The following is a 20444-nucleotide window of genomic DNA, read 5'->3' on the forward strand; positions in this document are numbered from 1 at the left end:
TAAAGTTTCAAAAGTGCTTTATTTTTAAAATCACTAGGATCTTTCAATTTTTTATTTATTTTTGTAGATATTTTAATTTATTTAATTAAAAAATTATTAAATTTTTAAAAAAGTTAAATTAAAAAATGATTAAATTTTTAAAAAAATGTCATTTGAAAAGTAAATTTGAAAAAAAAGGGAACACAAAAAGAATTTTATGTATAATATATTATATATTTATAACTATATATATATATATATAAATAAAGAAGATACACATTTTTTTCTCCTTTGTTTTTTCAATTTTATCCTCTTTATAACTATTTTTTAAATTTTAATAATAATTCCTAATAAAAACTATTTTTTAGTTTTGTCATTTTAGTAATTAGTTTTTTTTTTAAATTTAAATAATTGCTCATTGTAAAAAATATAATTTATTCTGTTATCAAGTACTTTTTTAAATTTAAACAATTGATCATAAAAAAATATTTACGTAATATTATTTATAATATTTTTATTTCAATACCTAAAGTTTATTTTATTTATATTTATATTTAGAAGTATATATATATATATATTTTTTTTTTCTTTTCAATTTTATCCTTTTAATTATTATTTTTAAAATTTAAATATTTTTTAGACTTTTAAAAATGTGCACATAAATAGATGAGGTATGATTTTAAGGTAATACCTACGATTCTTATTTAGTGTCTATTTGTTTGCTAATTTTACCTTTTAAATATTTTTTTAAATTAAAATAATTATTTATCTGTATGTATTTTTTGTATCTATATTTATTTTCCAATTTTATTTATTAAATAAAAAGTTTCTTTAACTATTTTATCATTATGACTAAATTTGTACATGTTTCTTTAACTATTTTTTTCATTTTGACTAAATTTGTACATTTAATTATAAAACAAACTAAAAAATTAAAAATTTTTAATTTCTTTTTAAAGAATTCGTATTTAAAACAAAATTATAAAAATTATTTTTTATTATTATAAAAATAAGTCACTACACGTGTTTTGATTTATTTTAAATAAAAACCTTTTATTTAAAAGATAAATTTAAAAAATAAATGTGAAAGAATATCGTTGTATAACAAGTATAAACGAATCTTATAGGCAAAATAAATAATCCTGTTTGGTGGGGGTCGTCAAAATAATTGGACTCTCACACCCAAAACACGTGAGGTGAACATATGTAAATGTTCGGTCTTCTCACTCTTTTTTCACTTCCAAGGGAAACGCAGTGGTTGACAACGGTGGCGACGCTGGTAGAATCCTAAACCCTAACCCTAAGAAAAACCAACAAAATTTGGGAATCTTGACGAAAATTCTATTGATCGATCTTTGCGACGCCATGGACGTGGACAACGATCAACCTTCCGCCGCGGCGGCGAAGGCCCAGGCGCTGCAGACCCTAGCAGCGGGTCCTCTCTCCTCATCGGTGGCAAAGCTCGCCGCGTCCTCGCGCTGCCTCCCTTCCAACAAGGACTTCCACTTCTACCGAAACTTCGAGGAGTTTAAGGTCCCTGTCGAGGAAATCGCGCGGGAGTCGCGGTCGATGCTGGAGGCCATCGGAGCAGCGGCGCACGCAGCGTTTCCTGCCGACGTCGACGACGCCTATGACTGGCTTGTGAACGTGAACGATGATGTTCTGGAGCGGTTTGATGCATCCATGGACGAGTTCCGGAGGCATCGGGAGGAGGATAAAACTGGGCATTCGGCGAAGCACCCAATGGAGGAGGATGGGTTTCAGCTGGTTTCTAGGAAGAAGAAAGGGGTAAGAGGGAATGTGATTCCAGGGACGGGTTCTGAGGCGAGTCCGGCGACACCTGGAGTCACTGTGGCGACTAAGGATAAGAAGACGATGGGATCCAAGCCCAAGGTTCCGTTTCATATTCCAACTATAAGGAGACCGCAGGATGAGTATAGTATAGTGGTTAATAATGCAAACATGCCTTTTGAGCATGTGTGGTTGCAGAGTAGTGACGATGGGACAAGGTTCATTCATCCGCTGGTTCGTTATTTAGTATTTCGTTATTTAGTATTTTTGTTTATGTTTTGCTTATTAGTTTGCGTGAGTATGTTTAGATTAAGTTCCTATGTGAATACTCTTAAAAGTAGAGAACAAGAAGGGAACATGATATGAAATTATGTAAGTTAAAGTTTGTAGAAGATCAGTTGGACATTATAGGATGTGGTTGTGATGGATGGATTTTTTTTTTAACAATTTAGCGGCTAGTTATTAGAATGAACATAATCTTTTGTTGTATTTGTTATTTTCCCTCATGTTTTATTTTTCTAACAAACTTATATGAAGGAAATTATTTCAATTGTCTCTGATTGTAGTCTTTGTAAAATATGATTGTATGACTGCTTCTCATGTTTGCTTATGTTGAAAAAGCTAGTTTTGGCAGGCGTGTGGTTTTTTACTTTCTTTCCATTAAGGTTATGTTTGACTTAGGCTGGCGTGTATATCAATTTTTCGTTTGGCATGTGATAACTTGTTTAAAGTTGTTATGTGGTCTTGTTGATATTAATGTTATCTCATTGATGCATCTTGCTAATTTAGCATAATAAATGGTTCTGAACCCCCTGAAACAATAAGATTGAATCATAATGTTAAAAATATATCACAACTCCATTTCCTTTATAAGGGGAGAGTTCTAAAAACTGGGATCTAACATGGCCAGGTAAGAGAAGAAATTTGGTTTTTCTTCTCTTGTTAAGAAACAAGATATGTGGGAGAGAAATAAGTTTTATTAAACAATTACACAATGATTGGTCGTAGGATCACAACCCATATATTTTTTTTATTATGTCTTTCTTTCTCTGACCTGACCATATCTTGTGTTTTTTTTCTGACCATATCTTGTTAATTAACAATGGGAGAAGATGCAAATTCCATTCTAGAATGTCTTTAGTTAAACTCAATTGTATCCCCTCTGTAAACTGTGATGAAAAGTTGCAGAGTCTCTTCAATTAAGAAGTGGCAATAATGCCAGTTTCAATGGTTTGTTAAATAGTATTCTCAAGATCAATCTTGCTGACTATTTATGTCTTTCTTTCTCCTACTTGGCCATATCTTGTTAATTAACAATGGGAGAAGATACAAATCTCATTCAAGAATGTCTGTAGTTAAACTCAATTCTGTCCCCTTTTGTGAACTGCAATGTGTAGTTACAGACTCTCTTCAATCAAGAAGTAATAATAGTGCTAATTTCATGGGGTTGTTAAATAGTATTCTCGAGGTAAATCTTGCTGACTATTTATATGTTGGTATGGTGTACTTTAAACCAATTGCTTGTGTTCAATGATATTTCTCTGTGTCATGTTCATACCCTTTCACTTTTCTAATATTTGCATGAACGAGGGATATTGATTCAATGAGCCTTGTTGAAAGTCTTTTGATGCACGAGGGAATAATTTGGAAGGGTTAAATTCTTTTTATGCATTGAAATCTTTTAAAAACAACTTTTATTTGTCTGATTATTCTACGTTTAGATATTGCTTTTCTAGCATGTATGTATCGCAGAGTAGCTATTGGTAGTTGTACTTTGTTTTGCATCAGTAATCTCCAACCTTGTGTGTCTTAGATGAACTGAAGGACAATTTTCATAATTTTTTATTGTCTTAGATGTTTTTGTCATTTTTTGTATCTTTTTCGTGTTAATCTATCATTATTTTTAAATCCAGGAAATGCTCTCTGTTTTGGATTTTGTTGATAGAAATCCTGGGGATGTTGTGCCAATGAAGCCTCCCTCAATAGATAACACTCCTTTCAAGCTTGTGGAAGAAGTAAAAGATTTAAAGGAGTTGGCTGCTAGGCTGCGTTCTGTGAATGAATTTTCGGTAAACATGATCACTATTCATAAAATTCTATCTACAAATTAGCTCATGACTAATTACATAGTTTGATTATTGTACCTGAAAAGTGTAATTGCAATAACACATGATAAGGAGTACAATTTTATGGACCATTAAGTTCTAGCCATCCAATCTGACTCATGTCACAAATGAAATTTTGTTGTGTTACATTAGTGGATCTTAATTGTATATTTTGGACTTGAACTTTTAGATTTGGTCGTTGAGGTAAACTATCACTACCATTTTTTCTGGTTTTACACTTGACTAGAGAGTTCTTGTTTGTGTTTTGATTTTTGTTTCTATTGTGACTCTTAAGAAGTGAACTTTAATTCCCTGTGGATAGCCCTAAAGGCTTCATAAAAGTCCACTAGAAGCTTCTAATTGCTCGACTAAACATTTCATTGAACCCTCCCATGTGGAGTTTTAATTTCCACTACACACTGCCTTAAATTTCCACTAAGAGAACATGAAAACGCCTTGAGGTGTTCATAACAGATTTTGGTCAGATCATAAGGGTGCCACATGCACCCCACTTCACAATTAAAACTCTCAAAACTCCCAGAAGAAAATTCAAGAAAAAATAATGCCAAAAGTTGGTGGCCCATTTTTGCAAATTTTAAAGAAAACAAAATGTAAACTGATTAGAAATTTCTTCTTGTCTTGAAGGCTCATGAATCTTCAATAGACTTTAGACAATTCCCTAATTTTGGCTCCTATGGGCTTTGAGATTGAATATCTTAAAGTAGGGATTCACCTTAGGTTCCCGGGCTTACTTAGCTTTCCTAGTTCTTGACCTAGTCATGTGGGCCTTCCAATTCCTTCAAGTGCTTTGTCCTTGAATGTGTCTTCATCATTAGATGCACCCATTTTAAATTGCATTTGATTGTTGGAATAATATTTCTCCTCTCTTGCAATCACTATGATTCTCATTCATTGCATTCTTTTGACTTATTTTTTGTAATGACTTGAAGTTGAAATATATAGGTTGATTTGGAACATAATCAATATCGGTCTTTTCAAGGTTTGACTTGCCTTATGCAAATCTCGACAAGGGCTGAAGATTTTGTTGTTGACACATTGAAACTTCGCATTCATATAGGACCCTATCTCAGGGATGTTTTCAAGGACCCTTCCAAGAAAAAGGTTAGTTGCACATGATTGTTTTTTCTCTTAATTTAACATTTTTGTCCTCATTCTATGAACATTGTTTACTACTAATTAGGTCATGCATGGTGCGGATCGTGATATTTTATGGCTTCAACGAGACTTTGGAATTTACGTTTGTAACTTGTTTGACACTCACCAGGTTTGTTTAAATGCTCTGACTATTGATTGAAACTATTTTCTTTATAATCGATTGAGATGCTAAAGTCAATACCACGTATTTGGTTTGTAATAGTAATCATGTAAGAAATTTTGTGATTTTGTAACTAGGTCTTCATGTATTTATAATGTTTTAGTTGAAGAATATTTGGCCCTAGACTAATCTATTTTTATGACATTGCTTAGGCTTCAAAGTTGTTAGGCTTGGAGAGAAATAGTTTGGAGTATATTCTGTACCATTTTTGTGAAGTTACTGCAAACAAAGAGTATGTTGTCCTTAATTTTTTGCTTCAATTTTGAATCAACTGATTGAGCCCATCTGCTATACTTTTTTCTTTTGGGCTTGATTTGTCCAAATTTTTTCTCGCATAAATTTTGGAAGGTTTATATTAACAACTCCTTGCAGTTACCAGAATGCAGAGTGGAGGCTACGTCCACTTCCTGATGAGATGCTAAGGTATATATTTTAACTTGTCACGTTTAACACTTCCTTGATTCTTCATTTTCTTTCCTTGTTACATTTAATTCCCGTTTAATCCGTCACGAACTCCAATCCTATAAAAAATAATAAGAAAACAAACTTATGTGAAGGGGTGAACGTTTTAAAATAGGTTAATCTATCTTCTGTATTACCTATTTGGTACTTAAGTGCGGATCTTCTTATATTGTTGTAGTTTACTGATGTAAGAATCCATATAGGTTGAGTGTCAAAATTGCTTAACTTATATGAAGGAGTTATCCTTTTAGAATAGGTTTGTTAGAATAATTACTAAGTCTACTTGTTAGTGTAGTCAGTAGGACTAAAATAGGGGGTAGTGTGTTGGGTTATCTCTAATCATTGTACCTAGCAGTCTAGGACAGTGACTTGACCTTCTATCTCTCTATTGTATCAACTCTTTATCTATATAAATAACAGAACATGAGAAGTGTCTTTTAAGCCCTCAAGAACATATTTTTATCTCAAGTAGGTTAACCTATCTTTTGTATTACCTATTTGATACTTAAGTGTGGATTATCATATATTGTTGTAGTTTACTGATGTAAGAAATCATATAAATGAATGGATCAGCTAAGAGATAATTAAGTTCTCTCTGATCTGCCCATAACAGGGAAATTAAATTGTCACCACAATGCTAATTTTTTGCTATGACAAATATTGTGTTTAGTTCCTCCCTCCCCCTTCCACAAAAAGAAAATAATTTACTTTTTTTGTCTTGGTTTCAGCTTGATGATTACTGGTATAATGCCATGAACAATCTAATTGTTACAACCTAATTAACTGTTTTCTGATGACAGATATGCTAGGGAAGATACACACTATCTGTTATATATATATGATTTAATGAGGATTAAGTTATTTGCCTTGTCTAAGGAGTCTGAAAGTTCTGAGTCTACTGATACTCCTCTGGTGGAGGTAACTATCTTCTACACTAAAGGAATCTCTTTCCGTGGATGAATTTGATTTAGTTGGTTGAATGTCCTACAGATGATTTACTGAGTGTAGAAATTTGTGTTGTTAAACTTTTTTTAATGATATTTCTACCTTGAACAAGTTTACAAGGTGTGTTTAACTATGATTGCTTCAAGTTGTGCGTTAAACCTTACTAATTTTTCATAGTAAAGGTGACATTACTGTTTATCAGTTCTTCCTACTTTTTTCTGTATGAAATTTGTTGTGTTATATGCATGTTTAACAAAGGTATTCTCACAGAAATAATAATTTTTTTCCTCTGTTCGGAAGGGATCTTAGAAAGCTGACATAGAAGATTTTATTTTTACATCCCAAAATTAGCTAGTCCATACAACCATATATAGTTGTTGTTTTAGTTGCTTCTCTCTTCTATATTTCATTGTTGCATACCTGATATCAAACTAACTGGATGAGCATGTGAACCATCAAACAGTCATTACGAAAAACCATAGGGTTCTCTTTTATATTCACAAGCTTCTCAATCAGTTATTTGAACTTCTATACATTTTACAATAATGGTTTGATTAGACTCGTTTGACCTTTGCTTTCTATGCAAAAAGGATTTTTGGCAATGTTTTAATTATAAATGTTAATTAAATTGAGATACAACTTGGCTTAATGGTTGGCTCGATGAATTTTCATTTTTGGGTTTCTAATGTAATTACTCAAAAACGAACAGGTCTACAAGCGAAGTTATGATGTCTGCATGCAGCTCTATGAGAAAGAACTTTTGACAGAGAACTCCTATCTTCATATATATGGGTTCGTTACTTTTATAATAGCTGTTTCATGAATTTTGTGTAGTATACAAGTAGCAATTGTTCACTAATATCTTTTTGTATATCTTGATTACATCAATGACTTTTACGTAAAGGGAGTGTTTAAAGTTGTGTTGCATGTAATGCATGCCAAGAAATCTAAAGTAAAGCTTAGTTACTGTTTCTTGATAGGTTGCAAGGAGCTGGTTTCAATGCTCAGCAGCTTGCCATCGTTTCTGTGAGTTACTATTTTTTAAATTATTTGTGGCACCAATTATCAGCATGAAAAATATTCTCAATTGTTCCACTAAGCAATCTTTTACTGAATTATTGCTATCCCATATTTTAAGTATTGTGGGCAATTCAGTGTCTTAATCTACATGCCATTATTTTCTCGAATGTTTAACATACCACTCACGACCCATGTAGTAAGCTACACCAAATAAGAAGTGTAGAACAATTAGTTCATAAGGACCACCGTTGCATAACCACCATTCATCAACAGAAGCTGCTTCCTAGGTTGGATAAAAATGCAAACCTACAGTTACATACGTAAGGACTATTTGCACCACAAATGATATTGTTTCCATAAAGTAGAGATCCAGAAAGAGACTTATGAATACTATCAATATCTACTGATGGGGCAACAATACTAAATACAGAAGTTGGCGTTAATAAAGTAGGAATCATCAAAACACCAAACCATCCAATGTAAACCAAACCAAACCATCAAAACAGAAGCGGCGCCATAGGCTTTTGCTCTTGTGTCTCTCTAAAATTGCAGTAATGTTAAAATCTTGGTTCATTTAATCATTAGGGACTTCCCAAGCACAAAAATTCTCTATAATGTGAGAATTTGAGGACTTGTTATTCAATAACATGACTTATATAGCAGTGTCAACCAATACTAATATCAACAAACAAATTTGAAATAATGGTATGCATTGGGATGAATAATATCGATGAATTTGGTAAACATTTGGAAAGAGAGGGATTTGAACCCTTGGTAAACAAAAGGCCTACATAGTGGTTCCAATGCTATGCCTTGAACCGCTTGGCCATCTCTCCTATATAATGATGCCCAGAAACCGGTTGAATGTTGAAGAGTGAATTAGTCCTATTTTTCATAAATGTATAAAACCTATTCAAACTATAAAAATACAAAGTAAAATTAAAAGAAAAAACCTCCTACAATGCCTTAGGATAAACAAATTTGATTTATGAGTTCATGAACTTATTTCCTTTATTTTATAGATCAATCTCTTCGTTAATTTTCTTTATCTTATACAATAACCAATTTCAATGTGATCATGAAAATATTAACTTAGCTATGGATACCATTTCTTACCACCATAAATGTCTTTGCCATCTTTATTTCAGTTACTTAAATAATGACAGTGCAGTTCCCCTGTTATCATCTCAATCATCACTAGCCACTTCTGGAATAGTTATCTTGCTCTTTCATGTTGGTTCTATCATGAAACAGCTTAGGTTGGACACCGGGAAATAATACTAGTAGCTCTACAAGCATGATTCTTGTATCTATATTCAAGTTTTTTTAGAACAATCCAAATAGATTCCAGTGCTGGAACAATGTAAAGATTTTGTGATAGAAGAATGTCCTACTTGTAAAACTAGTAGAATGTGGAATGTTACATATTGCATAATTTGCATTCGTTTTGGATTTCGTTGCTCTCTGTATTTAACATGCATTGAAGGTTTTATACTCTGTTTTCGTGGCTTGCAGGGACTGTGTGAATGGAGAGACATTGTAGCCCGAGCAGAGGATGAGAGTACAGGATATGTATTGCCAAATAAATCTGTTCTTGAAATCGGTATGAAACATGTGCAAGTTCTGGGTATCTTAATGTTATCAATTTGGCTTTACTTTCATAGCTTAATTTGTATTTACTTTTTTAAAAGCTAAGCAGATTCCTCTTACTACAAGCAAACTAAGGCGATTAGTGAAGTCAAAGCACCCTTATGTTGAACACAATCTTGATACAGTAGTCAGCATCATTAGACATTCTATTCAAAATGCTGCTGCATTTGAGGAAGCATCTCAACTGTTGAAAGAAGCACAAGCTGCCGCTGTAAGTAACATATTTACAATTATGTATTATATATATATGTAAAATAACTACATAAGTAGTTTTTATTTCTTAGATGATATATTACAATGTGTGATACTCTATAAATAGAGTATGTAGTAGGTGGGAATTAATCCCAACCATCAAAGTTGGGCTACACAGTAGCTACACAGTAACATATGCATAATACATTTCAACACTCCCCCTCAAGCTGGAGCATATAGATCATATGCACCAAGCTTGGAACATATAAACTGAATTCTGGGCCCTCTTAAAGACTTAGTCAAAATATCTGCAAGTTGTTCATTAGAACTGACAAATTCTGTAATGAGATCCTTGGACAATAGCTTTTCTCTGATGAAATGACAATCAACTTCTATGTGTTTTGTTCTTTCGTGAAACACTGGATTGGAGGCAATGTGAAGAGCTGCTTGATTGTCACAATACAACTTCATAGTCTTATTTTCACAGAATTTTAATTCCTGAAGGAATTGTTTGATCCACATGAGTTCACAGGTAGCCAAGGCCATAGAACGATATTCTGCTTCTGCACTAGATCGAGCAATAACACTTTGTTTCTTGCTTTTCCAAGATACAAGATTGCCTCCAAGGAGTATACAATATCCTGTGGTAGATCTCCGATCATTTGGACAACCAGCCCAATCTGCATCACAATATCCTTCTACCTCAGAACTTCCCTTATTTTCATATAACACTCCTTGTCCTGGATTCCCTTTTACATATCTAAGGATGCGTATTACAGCATTCCAATGATCAATATGTGGATTTTGCATAAATTGGCTCACAACTCCCACTGGATAGGAAAGGTCAGGTCTTGTTATAGTAAGATATATTAGTTTTCCCACCAACCTTCTGTATCTTTCTGGATCTGAGAAAAGTTCACCATGGTCTCTCATTAACTTTTGATTTGAGTCCATAGGACTATCAATAGGCTTGCAATCTGTAAGACCTGTTTCCTCCAAAATATCAAGGGCATATTTTCTTTGTGAAATGACGACTCCTTCTTTTGATTGTGCCACTTCAATACCAAGGAAGTATTTCAACCAACCTAGGTCTTTGGTTTGGAAGTGGTTGAACAAGTGATCTTTTAATTGAGCAATTCTTGCAACATCATTTCCTGTAATCACAATATCGTCAACATAGACCATAAGATAAACACATTTGTTAGGAGTAGAATGCCCATAAAATACTGAATGATCGGCTTCACATCGTGTCAATCCAAATTGTTGCACAACACGACTAAATTTACCAAACCAAGCTCGAGGTGATTGTTTCAAACCATAAAGTGAACGACGTAATTTACAAACTAAATTAGACTCCCCCTGAGCAGCACGACGAAATCCAGGAGGTTGCTCCATGTATATCTCCTCTTCCAGATCACCATGAAGAAAGGCATTTTTAATGTCCAGTTGATGAAGTGGCCACTGTCGAATGGCAGCCATGGCAAGAAAAAGACGAACACTACTGATTTTGGCTACAGGAGAAAATGTATCACAATAATCGAGACCATAAATCTGAGTATATCCCTTTGCTACTAGACGAGCTTTTAGCCGATCAATTGCACCAGTAGGACCAACTTTAATAGCATAAACCCATCTACATCCCACAGGTTTCTTACCAGGAGGAAGAGATACAAGTTCCCAAGTACCACTATTGTCAAGTGCCTGCATTTCATCAATCATGGCTTGTCGCCATCCAGGGTGATCAAGTGCCTCACGAACATTATTAGGAACTTTGATGTTAGAAAGAGAGGAAACAAAGGAGAAATAGGTAGGAGACAAACGATGGTAACTTAAAAAGTTATAAACAGGATAAGGATTACGAGTTGATCGAATACCTTTCCGAAGAGCAATAGGCCAAGCCTGATCAGATTCAACAGAGGGTGAAGGATCCATGGTCTGGGAATCTGGTGAAGAAGGAGCTGAGTCTCGAGGATCTTCAGGCAAAGGAGGAGGTGGTTGAATAATGTCATCTGCATTTTGAGTGTGATTGGGAACTGGAGAAGTAGGAATGACTAAGGGATCACATGATGGGATAGGAAGCATGTTTTGAACAGATGAACATTCTTGCTTAGAGGATGTGAAGAAGGGTGTATCTTCAAAAAATGTGACATCAGAAGACATATAGTATCTTTTTGTTGAGGGAGAATAACATTTATATCCTTTTTGAAGACGAGAATATCCTAAAAAGACACACTTAATAGACTTTGGAGAAAGTTTATCAAGACCAGGAGAGACATTATGAACAAAACAGGTACTCCCAAACACACGTGGAGAGACATGATATAGAGGATCGTGTGGAAAAATTATGGAGTAAGGAATCTTATTATCAAGAGAAGAAGAAGGCATCCTATTTATCAAAACACAGGCAGTGAGGACAGCATCCCCCCAATGATGAATAGGAACATTAGTATTTAACATCAGGGAACGTGCAGTTTCAATGAGATGTCTATTCTTTCTTTCAGCTATACCATTTTGTTGTGGAGTATGAGGACATGTTGACCTATGTAAGATTCCTTTAGATGATAAAAAGGATGAGAGTTTACTAGAAAAATATTCTTTGGCATTATCACTCCTGAGAATTTTAATTGTCTTTCCAAATTGGTTCTGAATTTCATTAAAAAAGGACATAAATATGTCTAAAAGTTCAGATCTCTCTTTCATTAGATAAACCCAGGTACATCTAGAGAACTCATCAATAAAGGTAACAAAATAGTTAAAACCAAAGGAAGTAACACGACTTGGTCCCCAAATATCAGAGTGAATAGTGGAAAAAGCAGAATTACATCGTGTCTCAGATGTCTTTGGATAGGAAGATCGAACGTGTTTCCCTAACTGACAAGACTCACAATCTAAGACACTAATGTTTTTAAGATTTGGAACCATCATTTTTAATTTAGACAAACTTGGGTGACCTAAACGATCATGCAAAAGTTTAGGAGATAAAGTTGAAAGACAGGAAACAGATGAACTAGGCTTTAGATAATAAAGTCCCCGTGACTCACGTCCTTCCCCAATCAGATGTCCCGTTCCATGTTCCTGTATAACAAAGGAATTTGCAGTAAAAGTTACGGAACAATTTAGTGAACGAGTCAATTGACTTAAAGAGATTAAATTATAAGGACAATGAGGAATGTACAAAACAGAATTTAAATTTAAGGAAGGAGATAATGAAACTTTGCCAATTCCTTGAGATGCTACTTTGGATCCATTGGCAACAGTAATTAAATTAGGAATTTTTTGAGAGGAAATGGAGTAAAATGAAGGAAGGTTACCAGAGAGATGATCTGAAGCACCTGAATCAAGTATCCATGAATTTTGACTTTCTCTAGTTTGAGAAATGCATGCCGTTGACATTAAGGATGATTGATCAAGATTGGTAGATTTTTCAGATTTGTACCTTAAAAATTCTCGATATTCTTCGTCGGAAATTTTAGATTCTGGATTATCAGATCTAAACACCTGCACAGTTTTATCAGGAAAACCATGTAAAGAATAACATCTTTCCTGGGTATGGCCAATTTTCTTACAGTATGAGCATTGCACACGCCCACTTCGACCTCCACGACCTCCTCGAGTACTCCTACCTCTTCCTCTTCCTTGTGGAACTACCATTGCTGCAGTTTCAATAACATCAGTTGAATTCCCTTCTTTCACTAAAGTAGGTACTCGAAGGAGTCCAGTAACCAAATTATCCATTGACGGGATTTGATCTCCTGCTAAAACTTGATCACGGACATGATCAAAATCAGAGTGCAAACTTCTAAGGATTAAGACCATGTAATACTTGTCAAGTCTTTTGTTAATACTTTCTAATGAATCAGCTACGAAGAATGTTTTTAATTCTTCTACTGCAGCTCTAGCCTTTGCTATATGAGAAATCATATCGTGATTGACTTGTTTGAGAGAGGATACTTTTTCGGTTGCATCAAAAAGTCTTTGTATATCATTAGCAAAAATATCTTGAGCTCTTTTCCAAAAAGAGAAACAAGTCTTGTAAGGTCTCATTATATCTAGAACTTCTTGTTCAACCGATTGCCACAACACAGCACATAACTGGAAGTCTAGTTTCTGCCATTGGGGTTTTTCTTCCTCCGAGACCATAGATGCATCTTGTTCAAGGTGATTATGGTGTCCTTGACCAAGAAACCATAATTCCACCGCAGAAGACCATGACAAATAATTTTTCCAATTCAACTTTGCAGATGTAATGATAGGAGTTGCAGAGAAGGAAGAATTAATTCCAGAAGAAGCCATTCCAGATCTGAAAAAAAAACTGAAACAGAGACAAATAGCTTTAGGGAGAAAAACCCTAGGTCTTGAACAAAAACACCAGAACACAAAACGAAGTGCCTAAACACGCTCAGGGAGCTCAGGCGAGACGACTGGTGGAGACGCGGTGTCGCTCTGACACCGGGAGGGTGGCGCGTGAGATGCACGCGCCTGAGAGTCGTCGGAGAAAGGTGGCGCGTGTGGGAGCGTGCGGCGACGAATGAGACGGCGACCACCAGGGTTGGGTCGCGCTTCTCAGGGCGAACCTAACCCTTGACTTCGCCGGAGGAAAGGCGACGGTGGACAGCGGCGGTGGCGGTGGCGACGGCGGCAGTGAGGGCGGCGTTGACGGCGGCGATGGTGACGGAGATGACAGAAGCCAGATTTTGTCCCGCTCTTGATACCATGTAAAATAACTACATAAGTAGTTTTTATTTCTTAGATGATATATTACAATGTGTGATACTCTATAAATAGAGTATGTAGTAGGTGGGAATTAATCCCAACCATCAAAGTTGGGCTACACAGTAGCTACGTAGCTACACAGTAACATATGCATAATACATTTCAACAATATATATACACACACACACACATATATTTATACACATACACAAACACTATACATATATATACACACATATTCTCAAATTAGAAAGAATATGTTTTTTGGTATTACAATAATGAGGCCATTGGACCTATGATCCATGAGCTTGATGGTTATTTTAGGAAATATAGAGAGCTAATTTTAAAGAAACAAATCCCAGTAATTATGGGATCTGTATAAATACATGATCCTAGTATTAATAGCGGGATACTATTGTTATAAAGAATAAAATTATAGCAAGGATAAAATAAAAAACTTACTAAAATACAATAGTGAGCATCTCAATCTTTAGCTTCACAAGGCCGGAAGGATTGAAGTGAGTCATTATCCCAGAATTTGATGAGGTCCATCGTGATCCACAGCGATTCAGTCCCTCTGTGATCCAGTGCTTGCATCAACTCAGTGTGCTCCATATTCAAAGGATTTTACTTGCGATTTTACAACATTGGTATATATAATGTTCCAACACATAAGATCTATTTGTTTGGTGTAGGCTAGTAATATTCCAGGCTAATAGTAGATTCCCAACTCACCAGCTACACTGATCATGTATCAGTTCTCCTCATTATACATCTTACTAATGGATTTTCTTGTTACATAGAAACAATGGTTGGCACCTCATTTTGTTATATTGTGACAAGAAATTATTTTATGTTTCCACAAAATGTTAAAGAAAATATAATTCTTGGAACTCTTGACCTATCTTTTTGTTATAATCATCTATAGGTTTTATTTGTTTTAAGACTTTTAATCACGTCAATAATTTGATTATAATCTTTTTTAGGGTGTACTCTCTTATTTCTCTCTCTTTTCATCTTATTCAATCCTTGTCTTTCCTTTTCAATTATTGGTTCTGAACATGGTAACCTTGTATTTATAATGTTCTAACACTTAAGATCTATTTGTTTGGTGCAGCTGGCACAATTCCAGCCTAATATTAGATTATTATTCTAATTATATTCCCAACTCACCCTAATTATTTAACAGTTATACTCATGATACATCTTACTAATGTTTTAGCTTGTTAAAACGAAAACAATTACTGTAAACCATATTTTTTATATTGTGGAATGAGAATATTTTATGTTTCCACAAAATTTTAAGGAAAGTATAATTATCATAAACTCTTAACATATATTTTGTTTGTAATCTTTTATATGTTTTATTCATTTTAGGACTTTTATTTTTCACACTCTAGATGTCCCTTTTTGATGGCAATCTCCTAACTAGGTTGGGCTAAAACTAGAAGGAAAGCCATGGTGATGGTTGAAGGTTGGGATGGTTGCAGAAATATGGTGGAAAAGAGACTAAGGCTCTTGGTCATGGACTGTTTTATGGTGATGGAGGTGGTGTTTAGTGATACTCTAAGAGAGGTTGGGCCAAATCTTGGAGGAAGGTGGCCAGAGGAGGCCACTTGGGTTGCTTTAGCCTAGGGTGACCTAATAAGAGTAGTAAGACACAAAAATGGCAGCATAACTTTACTCTAAATCAAAGGTAATTACATGAAGGAGAGACACTTTTATTTATAAGCTAAGGTGTCACAAAATGGGTAGAAACTTAAACCTAATAGAGTCACCTTAGTTAGCTTGGAGAACAAGTAGAAAATCCTCTCCTTTAGGAGAAGGACAAGTGGCAAAAATCCTCTCCAATGAGAGGGGGACATGTGGCCATTAGCTATGGAGAGTCCTCCCCATTCCTATAGTGACATGTGGCTACTAACTAAGAGGAAAAACTCTCCAAAGGGAGGGTGATACTTGGCATGGATGACCCACCCCTCCTTGTCTACCAAGTTAGATGAAACTTTGACCCCTTGGTCAACAAGCCCAAAATCATGTCCCACTTTGGTCAACATTGGGCCTTGGCCTTTTGTTGACTTGAGTGGTCAAAACCCTATTCTACTTGACCCAAAATACAAGGCCTAAAATAAATCTACACTACTAGGCCCATAATACAAAGCCCAAATAAATCCTAGACTACTTGGTCCAAAATACAAGATCCAAAATTATTCTTACTCTACTAGAAGTTTCATGATGGCTAGAGATGGCCTAAGAGAGAGAGTCTAAGCCTATCTTCCACATATGACTCCAACTCTTCTGGATTTTGCTTTGGCCATCTAGGGGTATGCCATCACTTTTAGTGTGGGGGGATGTGTTGAAAGACCAAATTACTATATGTAAGCGGGTGTAAAGCTCATCTTTCCAAATGATTTTATAAGGTTGACCAAGGTTTAAACTCCACTTCTAACAAATTTAAATTTAAATGTGTTACAATTTAATAATTATTAATTGGTCATTTCAGTTTGATGTTCTGCATAATATTGTAAGGTATTTTTAAAGTAATATAGATGTAAGGTATTTTTAAATATATATATTTGAAAAGGCACCCTCTTTAACTGGGATTATGGTAAATTGCTCCATTGTCTTTTGGACCCATTATGAATGCCAGCTAAGTTTCAAAACAAATAAAATTAAGCAACCTGGTGTGTATAATTACTGATAATACTTTAAAGAATTAATGCTTTTTCTACCAGCATAATGGGTTTTATTTTTATTTTTTTCAGTCTTCATTTCTATTTTTTGTTGATTGAGTTGTATGATTGCTTAACAGGCATTAGATGTGGTACCAGTTATTGATGGAACTGAAGTCCCCCAATTCCATAAACAAGATTCTAAGGTTGGAAGTCCAACTAGAGTGTTGAAATTGAAAATACTAGCTGTAGTAATATTATCCTTGAGAAGTCACGATTTATTCTTTTGATCCCAAATAGGAAACTTCTCTGCATCAAGATACAAATGTACAAATAAAAATCAAGTCCAGCAGTCTTACATCTGAGCCAGCAAGGGTCAGTGTCACAGTTTCAGAGCAGGACAGGGATGCAAATGTTGGTGCACTTTCTCCGGAAAAGGTTGAAAAATGTTTCAGTATTTTTTATCCACCAAGTGATGAACATTGTTTTGAAATATATCTGTTAATCTGTTGATAGGGAAATAGAACGACTGTTCAGGTGCTTAAAAAACCTCCTGGTGCTTTTGGGGCATTTCTGGGGAATTCAGCTTCAAAGAGGAAGCTTGGTCCTGATAAGGTATCCTCTGGTCAAACTCAATAGATGTCTATATTACATGTGATGCTAATATGTAGCTTCTTGTCTGTTGACTACTATTTTGATACCCATATTTTTGACTTCTCAGGGAAAGGAAGATATCAAGTTAGAGCATATTAGATCTTCCGTTAGTCTTCCTTTCCATTCATTTTTGGGTAGCAGCGAGAAGTCAGAACCTACAGTAGAAACTCCCAGTGTAGCGTCTGAAATGTTAGAGCCAACAAAACCTGTTTCTGATATAGTTTCTGCCTCTCCTCTTGATGAGATTATAATGCTAGAATCTGATACGGGTGCAGAGAGTATGGAGCTGAATAACCTAGAAAACTACAATGTGCGCATGGAGAAAAATTCTGGTGTGTTCACATCGGAAAAAGAGGACAAAGAACCAGTGTCTCTCATGGAATTATCATCAAATTTTAAGAAATGCTTTCACTCTAATGACCAAAATAATAAAACCAGACAGCACGGGAAAACTGAACAGTCCAGTGGCGTGGTGCAGCTGAAGGCATTTGATTATGAAGCTGCAAGGAAGCATGTCGAGTTTGGAGAACATACAAAGCATGCATCTTCCCGGGATTGTGGCGAGGTAGAGGTCTCAGATAGCAAGCAACGTTCGACAATTGGACAGGAACAAGCTAGTAATTCGACTAAACAATTGCAACAAGGTAAAAGACGTCAGGCTTTTCCTGCTTCTGGGAATCGTAGTGCGACATTTCGCTGATAAATGAAAATGGTACAATAATGAGAAAGCAAGATGTTCAATATAGAAATTTATAGTGTTGAATCTAAGATTGGTAAGATATAGAAATTTATGCATTTAAGTTTACATCTTAAAATTATAATTTTTACATTTTGGTCATTAGCAGCAACATTTATCCTTGTGTAGCTGATAGTACGGAAGTTGAAAAATGTTTCTGGGAGACGAAAATCTGGTAGGCATTGTAAATGCAAACCCTAAATTTAAGGCTACTTACATTTTTCATTGTTTATTTCTCATCTGTATTTCAATCTAGGAATTTAAATCTGGTCAATATGAATTGATTTTACCTTATTAGACATATGTATAGCATCAATATGCATAAATGTTCTTTTTGTTGTCAACATCCAAGTTAAATATATTTATGCAGATTGCGTATTACAGTAATTTCAATAAATTTATGTATTGCAGAAAAAATATATATCTAAATGAAAAATTGGAAGAAAACTTTATTCTAATTTTAGAAGAATTTCTGAGATCTTTCAAGGCTCATTTCACACAAGTTTTTTTTTTTTTTATCTATTTTGAATTAATTGTAATCTGGAACATAGTATCAACTCAAAGTGTGATTTTAGGGATATTAAAACAATGTGCAGTGAAAATAAAGTTGAAATTTTTTTCAAAAGTAAAGTTTAGAATTATGAAAGATGATTTAAAGGATAAATTAAGAAAAGTTTAAAGATAGAAAAACTTCTTTTATCATTTTGGTTTCAATTGTTATCGAGGGAGTGGAATGTCCTGTTCTTTTCTTCTTTTCTCTCAATTTTTTCTTTTTTTTTATCATTTCTTTTTCATTCCTCTATCTTCTCTTTTTCTCTTCTTTCCTCCTCTTTTTCTTTTTTTTTCTTGTTCCCTTTCTCTCTGTTTTTCTTTCCTTTTCTTGTCTTTCTTTTTTCTTTTCTTAATCTTCTCTTATATTCTCATATTTTAGTTTTGAAATATTATGTTCTTCCTCTAAAATGATAACTTGGATCTTTTTTTTAATCTTTTCTTTTTCTTTTAATATAGCCTCTTGATTCCTTTGATTTTTTAGTGTTTTATTTCTTGATCAAATGGTTTAAATTTAGTAAGGCCTCACTAGAATCATTGGTAAGAAAGATCTTTAAACATTATTTGGTTTTATGATATGTTTATGCACTAAAATACTTGTTATTTTGCAAAGAATTCTTTAAGATATTTAAGGAGTTCAAGTTCATTTCTAGGAAGAGAAGTGAGTCATAAAAGATTATTTGATAATTAAGTCTTTTCTAACTAAAGTTTAGCTCAAGCCTTCTTGCATTAAACATCTGAAAAGAGAATTAAGTTTGAGAAAAAACTAGACACATTCTAAACTATAAATAAATAAAGAAAGTAATTAATCTAAACTATATGGTCTAATGGTAAAACTAGAAGACATTTAAAACCTTCAAAGCATTTATTAATTAAGATGCATTTCACTACAAGAAATTAAGGTTATAATTAGGTAGGAGATGAGATTGAAGACCAATGGCTCCTCCAAGACACCAATTAGATCAAGATTACGATAAGCAAAACAAGTAAAAGTTAACTAAAACAAATGAAAATTGTGCATACAACCAATGTGTTTCTCGTCCTCTCCAAGTGTTTTTCTCCTTTTCTTCTTGTTTATTTACCAAGGGTTCAAGTCCACTTAAGGTTTCCACCTCTCAAGATGCTATGTTAAGGGTTAGTTCACCTAAAAAAAAAGTTTACACACCAAAACAAGAAAAAGCTAAAAGGATGCCAAAGAAGAGAAATAAACAAAAGGCTTAAAAACAAAGAAGGTTAACTTCAAAAGGAGAGTTTATGTAACAAAAACAAGAGTACCAAGAAGGAAAAACAAGAAAACAAATAACTACAAACAAGGTTAAGCTGACAAAGAGAATCACCTAAAGAAAGGCATTAGAATGGAAGAATAAAGCCTAAAACAAATAAAATAAAGAGGGGTATGCTTCTTATTCTCTTTGGTTGATGGTTAATGGTACATATAGTCACTCTTTTAGCCCAAACCCGAGACTAATAGCTGTTGGAAAGTTCAGTTTACAGTCCCAAAATATTTTCAAATGCAAGAAAAAAACATCTTAAAAAAGTAGTAGCAGCTGACTTGTTTTGATTACTTTTTATTGATTTTTCTTTTGATCTTTTTTATGAACTTCTTTGCTATTTTCCTCAATAATTCACCAACACAAAACCAC

At 34.2% G+C, this 20444-nt stretch overlaps 1 protein-coding gene across 2 annotated transcripts; it reads left to right on the top strand.

Annotated features, from left to right (window-relative positions):
* The first annotated feature begins 1156 nt into the window (after positions 1 to 1156).
* LOC108345627 (protein RRP6-like 2) lies at positions 1157 to 18484 on the top strand. Of its 2 annotated transcripts, XM_017584258.2 has the most exons (16): positions 1157 to 2004; positions 3684 to 3839; positions 4839 to 4997; positions 5077 to 5160; positions 5364 to 5443; positions 5584 to 5634; positions 6474 to 6591; positions 7328 to 7410; positions 7599 to 7644; positions 9154 to 9241; positions 9330 to 9499; positions 17003 to 17068; positions 17163 to 17300; positions 17379 to 17477; positions 17584 to 17705; positions 17792 to 17943. In XM_017584258.2, exons 1-16 carry the CDS (start codon positions 1345 to 1347, stop codon positions 17808 to 17810), a joined length of 2139 nt encoding a protein of 712 aa, XP_017439747.1. In that variant the 5' UTR covers positions 1157 to 1344; the 3' UTR covers positions 17811 to 17943. The 2 variants fall into 2 exon arrangements, with proteins under 2 accessions (XP_017439747.1, XP_017439746.1); XM_017584257.2 differs by having other exon boundaries at positions 1160 to 2004; positions 17584 to 18484.
* The last annotated feature ends 1960 nt before the right edge of the window (positions 18485 to 20444 follow it).

This window comes from Vigna angularis, chromosome 8 (genome assembly GCF_016808095.1).
Source record: "Vigna angularis cultivar LongXiaoDou No.4 chromosome 8, ASM1680809v1, whole genome shotgun sequence".
NCBI lineage: Eukaryota > Viridiplantae > Streptophyta > Magnoliopsida > Fabales > Fabaceae > Vigna > Vigna angularis.

What these genes read in the sequence shown, in the direction of transcription:
- LOC108345627 (XM_017584257.2), top strand. Translation starts at nt 1,345, where the DNA reads ATGGACGTGGACAACGATCAACCTTCCGCCGCGGCGGCGAAGGCCCAG. An exon ending in AGCAGCTTGCCATCGTTTCT is followed by an intron (nt 7,645 to 9,153) that starts GTGAGTTACTAT and finishes CGTGGCTTGCAG; the next exon opens with GGACTGTGTGAATGGAGAGA. An exon ending in TAAATCTGTTCTTGAAATCG is followed by an intron (nt 9,242 to 9,329) that starts GTATGAAACATG and finishes CTTTTTTAAAAG; the next exon opens with CTAAGCAGATTCCTCTTACT.